General features: G+C 43.2%; 1 protein-coding gene across 1 annotated transcript; it reads left to right on the forward strand.

Annotated features, from left to right (window-relative positions):
• Window positions 1-233: 233 nt before the first annotated feature.
• On the forward strand, window positions 234-8,050 carry LOC309561340 (cyclic AMP-dependent transcription factor ATF-4-like). Its single transcript, XM_082265206.1, has 3 exons — window positions 234-388; window positions 5,058-5,357; window positions 7,141-8,050. The coding sequence occupies exons 2-3, from the start codon at window positions 5,150-5,152 to the stop codon at window positions 8,016-8,018; spliced, it is 1,086 nt and encodes a 361-aa protein (XP_082121332.1). The 5' UTR covers window positions 234-388; window positions 5,058-5,149; the 3' UTR covers window positions 8,019-8,050.
• The last annotated feature ends 782 nt before the right edge of the window (window positions 8,051-8,832 follow it).

Here is an 8,832-nt window from a genome sequence, read left to right on the forward strand (position 1 = left end):
ATCCAGTAACAGTCACCCTGAAGCAGACATACTACACATGGACACAATGTGAGGCGGAGGGATACATCACTAGATGAGAAGGCGGAGGGATACGACCTCCAGCACTCCGGCATTATATATATGAAGGGACCGCCTCCCGCCACGTCAGGCTGCAGGTGGAATGAGAGAAGTAACGTAGTGAGGCTGTCGGCACGTTATAGAAGACTTCATTTTTTTCAATTATTTAGTTGTTATCGTTCCAAGTGCCAGGTTCTAGAAGTCCACCACCGACCATCCACAGGGCCACCATGGCTGTATAGCGGAGGCCAGCGGCGACCCCTCCCCAGGCCCGTGCGAGGCAGAATTACCCAGCAGCGCTGGCAGCACCCGGCTTCGGCACAAACATGGCGTGAGTATACCCGGGCTCTATTTTTTCTTCTTCTTGTTTCCTCCATAGGGGTATGACATACACTAGGCCTGAGAAGAGGAAGTAGGCCACATTCACACCTTTGTGTTTTGGGTGCGGAGGCAGAAATGCATAAAAATGTACCAACATAGCTACCGTGTTATATTGTCTTTATTTCTTAGGGACCCCCCCAAACAATCATGCTGAAAATGTGGTATTTTTGGTGAAAATGCAGTCCATGCTTGGGGGTGGCATAAAAAAATGCATGTGTTTCGGTCTGGGGACATGCACAGAAATGTGATTCTGGAATGCACATGTGTGCAATCAGCCTGATCTTCAAGAGGTCACGCTTAGCCCTTGTTCACATTACCGCAACCTAAAAATTAACCCTTGTTCACATTACCGCAACCTAAAAATTAACCCTTGTTCACACTACCGCAACCTAAAAATTAACCCTTGTTCACACTACCGCAACCTAAAAATTAACCCTTGTTCACATTACCGCAACCTAAAAATTAACCCTTGTTCACACTACCGCAACCTAAAAATTAACCCTTGTTCACACTACCGCAACCTAAAAATTAACCCTTGTTCACACTACCGCAACCTTAAAATTAACCCTTGTTCACACTACCGCAACCTTAAAATTAACCCTTGTTCACATTACCGCAACCTAAAAATTAACCCTTGTTCACATTACCGCAACCTAAAAATTAACCCTTGTTCACATTACCGCAACCTAAAAATTAACCCTTGTTCACATTACCGCAACCTAAAAATTAACCCTTGTTCACACTACTGCAACCTAAAAATTAACCCTTGTTCACATTACCGCAACCTAAAAATTAACCCTTGTTCACACTACCGCAACCTAAAAATTAACCCTTGTTCACACTACCGCAACCTAAAAATTAACCCTTGTTCACACTACCGCAACCTAAAAATTAACCCTTGTTCACACTACCGCAACCTAAAAATTAACCCTTGTTCACATTACCGCAACCTAAAAGAAGTGGTATGCACGTCAGATTCCAACAGAACTCAATGCAAGTTTTTTTAAGGTTGCATCAAAAGTAGTGCTGGAGCCTTGAGTTGCACTGATTAGAACGGTTCCATTGTTAATGGGGGTTTGATTTGTCATGTGACTTTGAACTCTCAAGTCCTGGCAGAAAGCGCCAAGGCCCTTTTCACATAGGCATTGTACAGCAACAAATGCGCTCTCTAATGTGCTTCGGCCGCCTGTCAGAAGACCAGTGGTGGCTGTCGGATGGCCGCATTCACATCATTGCCGCAAAGTGGCAAACTTAATGGGGGCATGTATAATTTGGTAGGCGCTACACCCCATAGACGTGAGTAGGGCTGTGTCCCGATCATGTGTAATAGTTCTGGTTGTTGCTCAGGGAAGAGGGATTGCAGTGTGAAGTGTTTCAGCCAGATGTGCTGGAGACAACCTCACTCCATGATCAAGTTCTAACCTGCAGGACAGTTGCTACTGATAAGCAATTCTCTATCACAAGTCAGCAGTGTTGTCTATGTGGAAGGGGCCTAGAGGCTGGAGATAAAACAGGTGTCTGACATGCCTGGTCTGTAGGTGTTCATAGCATTGTGAACACTGTATGGCCACTAGGTGTGGCATAAGGCAGACTTACTGGGAGACCCATCTAAGAATTTAATGGTGGTATTGGTAGTCCCCTCATATGTAAAAAGTACCTGGTTCCCTTAAAAAAAAAAAAAAAAATGCATCTTTATGTAGCAATAGAAAAGGCTTTAGGATTCTTCACAGGTAAATCCCAGTAGGGTGGGGAATATCCTGTGCCTAGCCTTTATAATTAGGGACACTCTTAAGGGAGATGCTGCCTATTAGCTGTGCTGTAACAGCTGTCGGCTTTATATTGCTGCCACGTCTCATATTACAGTACAGCAGATGTCTTGGTTTAATTTTAGATGAGGATTGGGTGACCTTCCATTGTTTCCTCAATTCATTGTCAAATTCATTGGCTCCCAATGTTGGGTCAGCTAACAAACCCAATACATTGGACTGAGTGGTTTAAACTGGTAATTTGTGAGATAGAAAGTTATGGTTCTGTGATGAAATGTGAGGGTGGAGAGCAAACCAGGTGGCAGAATTGTGAAATGTTTGATCTGCTGATGACTAACATGCTGTGGGAGTGTGACATGGGGGAAGTGGCCATATGTGGTAATGGGGGAAGTGGCCATATGTGGTAATGGGGGAAGTGGCCATATGTGGTAATGGGGGAAGTGGCCATATGTGGTAATGAGGAAGTTGCTTGCTCTTTGTATAGGATGCCGGAATTCACAGAATTGCTCAAGCAAATTAGGCAGAACACATGGAGGGAAGGAAGCTGGTTTTGCTTCTGTGCTGGTCTGATCTGCAGGACAGGGGCTGTGGGCTGATCGAGTAAAATTTAATAGATCCCTTCATCCACGCTATCCATTGTGGATGGAGGAATCTTTATTGCCAGACATTGTGTGCAAGCTGTGACACCTGCATCTGTTTATGCCAACAGTTTAATATCTGGGCCACGTATGGCTTGAATTTTGTCCTGTTCAAGCCATGTATGGCCTGTCATGGGCTGTTTATACATCTCTCTGCTGCTCAAGAAATGACACCAATAGAACACATACCGATTACCAATCCTTTCCTAAAGTAAATGATTGGAGGGCTAATTGCACAGTTCAGAAATATGTATTGCAAGCAGGGCAGTATTCATTCAAGAAAATGACAAGCTGTCACAAGGAAGTTTTCTGCATGGTTTGGTTGTCAGCGGCGACTCCTGATACCGCTCACAACAAACGACACTTTTGGAAACCCTGGAAATGGTTGCCAGGTAGTTAAGCAGTCTGGTTTGAAAGTGGATAAGGAGAATTTTGGTGCAGTTTATGTAATGGCTTTTTTCGGAGTATAGATTTTGGACACTCAATGCATCTTAACCCCTTGCCTGCCTAGAATAAGTTGATTAACCATGAGTACGTAGCCTAGGTGTGCACCTCAAATGTCCCAAGTATGATGCTGACACTGTTGGATTACAAGTTGATTCATAAATTCAACCCTCTGCTACTGCAGAGTTGCATGAAACATGCTCTTAAAGTGGTAGTAAAGTTGTTTTTTTTTTTTTTTTTTAGTTGTACATGCAGGTAAACCTATAATAAGACATACCTGTAGGTACAGTGAATATCTCCTAAACTTGCGGCGCTTAGGAGATATTCGCACTCACCGCATGCGCTCTGAAGGTCCGGCATGCTGTGCAGAGCCTGCAAACCTGGATGGAAGCCCTGTCAGCGGTCACAGCGCAACAATGGAGGGCTTAGTCCTAAGGTAAGTATTTCATAATGTGCTGGTATGCAATGCATTCTTAGCACATTATGCCATTGCTTTACAGGGGATTTTTTAAATTCAATTTTTATGCTGCAATTTACTACTGCTTTAATCTTTTCCCTAGTGCATGTGTTCTTAAATTGGAACTAAATTTACCTCTGCTTCAGTAATCTGCGAACCCACAATTTTGTAGCCTTTTTGCCAAGGCTTTTTCCCGGTTTGGCTGGCCTGGGATGACATAACTCTTGTGCATATGCAAGTGTTAAACTCAGTGGATGCTGAGATTGTATGGCTGTATGCTGCTGTTTATCTGAAGTGGAACCTTATCTTTCAGGGCCAGTTCACACTAGATGCGGTGCCAATTTGCTGCAAATTCACACCGCATCAAAATCGCAACCTGTTCATGCAAACGGATTGCAAAGTGTATGTTACCGACACCCCGCAATCGGTTTGCAAAATGCGTATATGTTGGCATTGGTGTGAACAGCCATGCGATCCGATTCTAGTGCGGACAAAAATAAGGGTTCTGCACGAGTTTGGTACAAAAACGATGCACATTTAGCCATGCCGTTCGGCTGAATTCACATCGCATGTGATCTGCACAGCAATGCAGTGTCTGCCATCACACTAGTGTGAACCGGCCCTTAAACACAAATCTGTGAAAACGAAGGTGCACAGCTTTTATTGCAGAAAAGACATGAACACTGGAGGAGATGCAGTCTTTAGCAGCTGTGCATGGCAGCCAATCGGCTCGTAGCATTAATTTTTAAAGCTTAATTAAAAAGATGAGGCTAGAAGCTAATTGCACAGCTGTTCCAAATTCTGTCTGCTCTAGTTTTTTTTATATTTCCCCCATGGTGAAAACATTTATGTGAAAAATGGTTGTCTGTCCAGGATACCGGGTGGAGGGGTTGCCAATACTCACAAAACCAATAAAGAATTCTTTAAGGGCATACTGAAAGGACAGTAAACCAAAGTGGTTTACCTGTCCTTGAGCTGTCTGTTCCAGCTGTGGTAGGGATGGTGTGGGGGCAAAATTCGGCACCTGAAAAATGGAGCTATGTAAAGTGCACAAAAATGACACCATGTGGTGCAGTACAGTGCGCTTCAATAACATGCAGCATGTATACATTTTTTTGCTGACTGTTTCAGCACAGCTGTGGGCTGCAGTTTATTGTGAATTGGACAAAGGAAAAACATTTTTTTGTGACCTGCATCCTATACTGGTAAAACACTGGACACTTCATATATTGTGAATTGGCCCTAAATGCACTAAACCACCAATTTCCTTGCATTTTAAATATTTAGGAATGTTTATTTTTTTTTTTCTTTCAGGCTCCTCAAAGCATCCCGCAGCAGCTTTGCTGTATATGAGGAAGAAAGCTCAGAAACCAGCTTCTACGTGAAAGCCCTACTACTTGTAAAAGATGAACCTGTTTGGCGACAATCTGCTGTTGGGGGACTTTTTGTCCCCCTTCAAGCATTCGTCTTTGGCGATTGAGGAAAGTTTGGGTCTCTTGGATGACTGCATCGAGGTGTCCGGGTACCTCCCATTGCATGGGTTCTCCAGCGAAAAGGCTAAGAATGGCGTCTCTAACCTGCTGCCTTTGGCTGAACCCTTTGGCAGTTTCCTGGGTAAGAGTACATCTACAAACAGTCTTGGGCTATGTATAAATATTTGCACTGCATCTGTGATAGGTTTTCAATGATTACATTGGTTTTAGCTCCTGATCTACTTCAAAATACCATCTTCCTAACTTGTACACAGCAAAAATTGTGTGCTAAGCTGAAACCCTTTTTACCTAACATGTATTTTGATTGGCTGCAGAAAAAAAAATTACCTGGGGGGAGATTAGGATGCTATCCCCTTCTAGTAAAGGTGTATACTTCATGATGTGTCCTAGATATTGCATGAAACTTGCCCATCTGACAATGAAAGGCATATCAACAGTAAGGATGTTTTTAACAAATCAATGCCAAAAGTACACTGGTATGATAGTGGCCAGTGGCATCGTAAAGTAGAGCTGTATATCAGGATGTCCCTCAGATGGAGTGAGAGAAGAGCAAACACATGCCACTAACAGGTAATGGTAACTTAAGTTGGTAAATGGCATTCCCAGACACGATACACAAAAGGAAAATCTATAGTCCATGCAGGACAACACTGGGGAACACTATACAGCTTGACTGCCTTTATCTGACCTGCTGGTAGGTTTATTGGAAATGTTAGTATTGCTGCCTTCCTAGGCTACTTGAGGTAGAGAGGACAGACAGATTCTTTAAGAAGGGCATCTGAAATGTGCGTTGGCATGGTTTTTAACTCCTTGTATACTTGGTATGTGTATAAATGTCCTGGTAAACTCATGGCTGCTGTTGCTTATGAAGAATTTGGGGTTCTATAGTTTTTTGCGGTCATAGCAACATTTGATTTTTAAGGCTTGACATGCTTGGTATCGCTTTCAGACCCCATTCACACTAGCACGACTGTCGGGCAACTTGGTCGCCTGACAAGTCGCGGTGGGTCGCCTGCCATTGATTAGCACAGGACCCGTTCTAATAGGAGCGACACAAGTCGCTCCGACTTAGAAAAAGGGTCCTGTACTACTTTGGGGTGACCTGCATTGACTTCAATGATATGAAGTCCGTGCATGTCGCGCCAAGGTCACGGTGCACGCTGTGCACAGCGACTTCACAGGTCGCCCCAGCAAGTAGCGTCGCCCCTATGTGAACGGGGTCTTAATGTAACCCCTTTTTATATTTTACACAAATTGTTTGCATTAAACGGTTGCCCAAATACCATGTGGCATTAAAAACTATGACTTTTTTTTGCGGTTAATTTTATTCCTCAGGGACCCTACTTTTAAGACAGTGCAGATTTTTTAACATGCAAAAAAATAAAATTGCCATGGTAGATAAGTGTGGTTAAGGTAAAACTCCATAGAATTCCAGCCAATTTGCTGCTTTAAAAAGTAGGGAAAGTCCAGGAGTTTTGGAAATGTTTTGACATTGTATTGGATGTTGCTGGCAGGCAGAAAAGCTCATCAAGAAGAACATTTTGTGGTGCTTTAATCGGTTTCTCATGACACTAGCTTTATTCAACATTGTCCTTATAATTAAGCAATTACAGATTCAGGTAAGTCTTTGCAAAGTGATGGCTGAATAAAGTGCCTGCAGGATTAATACAAACTGATGCACAATGGGAAAGACAGAACAAGCATCCAATCAAATGGTCTACCAAACAATGTCCCCAACATAAGACTTTTCTTCAATAGTTTCCAGAGCCTGTAATTAAAAGTAAATTTTCATGTTTTTATCAACCTTTTACTGAAAAACACTCCGGTTAAAATGCCTTTTGAATTGTGAATGCTAAATTTTAATCTTTAATTTTTATACTTCTAATTGGCTGCTTTCTTAACAGGAGACTCCTTCTCTGGCATGGATTGGATGGTGGAAAATATGGACCTGAAGGAGTTTGAATTTGATTCCCTGCTTGGAATGGAAGATCTGGAATCCATGGTCTCCCCAGAGGAGCTTATGGCCACGTTGGATGACTCGTGTGATCTCCTAGAGGACCCACCTCTTCCCTCAGTGTTTGGCCAGTATGTGCCATCACCTGCCCCTATCTCTATTCCAGAAGGTTCATTGGAGGCAGATCAAGTGGCTCCAATGAGTCCCAGTTTAGCAGAGTCCAATATCTCTAGCCCTGACCATTCCTTTATCTTGTATGTAGGAAGTGAGGTAGATGTTGCTGAGGAAGATAAGAAATCAGCAATATGCACTCTTGAAACTCATAAATATGAGAAGGAAGACTCCTCAGATAACTACAGCAGTATTTATATAAATCCACTTCTGAAGTCTGAGAAGGATTCCTCAGATAATGACAGTGGGATTTATATGAGCCCGTCATATCTGGGGTCTCCTCAGCAAAGTCCTACATCTACAGTAGAGTACCCTAGTAGTGATCAGTCCTCTCCCGCTTCCCCCATTTCCGAGAGACCCAAACCTTATGACCTTCCCTCTAAGAGTAAAGAAGTCTTGGTAAAGGTAAAAACTGTAGGGCATCCCAGAGTAGACAAGAAGACTAAGAAAATGGAGCAGAACAAAACTGCAGCCAATCGCTACCGGCAGAAGAAGAAAGTAGAACAAGAGTTGATATCTCGTGAGTGCCGAGAACTGGAACAGAAAAATGATTCCCTCCAAGAAAAAGTAGACTCTCTAGCAAAAGAGATCCAGTATTTAAAAGACCTAATGGAAGAAGTCCGCAAGGCCAAAAGCAAACGAGCAAAAAGTTCTTGAGACTGGAAAGTTGGAGCGTTGTGTGTATGTTGTACATAAAGGTAACAGTTGTATGCTTAAAAGTATTGTCTACTCCAATAAATTATTTTGTAGTTATCTAATGTGTGGCAGATTCTACACTTCTTTCCGGAGAAACTTTTGCAGGAATGAGATAATTGGTATGTACTCCATATTTTATTGATTTGCACATGTGAGTGGGCACTATCTACAAACTCCTCTGGGGCAGTGTACTTCTAGAAATTTGCATAGTTGGGCTCCTTTCACATGAGCTGTCAGGTCAGGCCCGTCTATCAAGTTTTTTTCAGGCGGACCTGATCGGACCCTCCAGTCTCTTCTATGGAGAAGCGTGTCCGCTGAGACAGCTGCCATCTGATCATGTCTGCCAGAAACAGACAGCTGGTGGTCCTATTCACCCATCTGGTGGATCGGATGGAAACTGACAGGCAGTCCCATTCCCATCCGACTGCTCCATATATACATTTATAATCTGGGCCACCATGGCCAATATGAGCAAAGGCTGCAATGACCATGGGTGATACTCATGTGAACTAGTCTGAGAAAACGTCGCTTTCTTGGGCTGAATTTACCCAGTCAAGAGGTTACACCCCCCCCCCCCCCCCCCCCCCAAATGTGTTTTTTTTTTTTTTAATTTCCAGTGAATAAATATTTGGTGCTAAAATGTGTGTGCATTTATAAGCACCCATTCTCCAGGGGAACTTCATTTTGCAGTTGGAACATGCTATAGGATGCGCTTCCGAAGATTTACCCCCTTCATGACCAGGTGACCAGGCCATTTTTGCCATCTGTCACTGCA

This window comes from Pelophylax lessonae (assembly GCF_965119305.1).
Source record: "Pelophylax lessonae genome assembly, chromosome: 8".
Taxonomy (NCBI): Eukaryota; Metazoa; Chordata; class Amphibia; order Anura; family Ranidae; genus Pelophylax; species Pelophylax lessonae.

Bases quoted from the DNA above. Each gene is read 5' to 3' on its own strand.
- LOC309561340 (XM_082265206.1), top strand. From the start codon at position 5,150: ATGAACCTGTTTGGCGACAATCTGCTGTTGGGGGACTTTTTGTCCCCC. The intron at 5,358-7,140 runs GTAAGAGTACAT...CTTTCTTAACAG, and splicing joins ACCCTTTGGCAGTTTCCTGG to GAGACTCCTTCTCTGGCATG.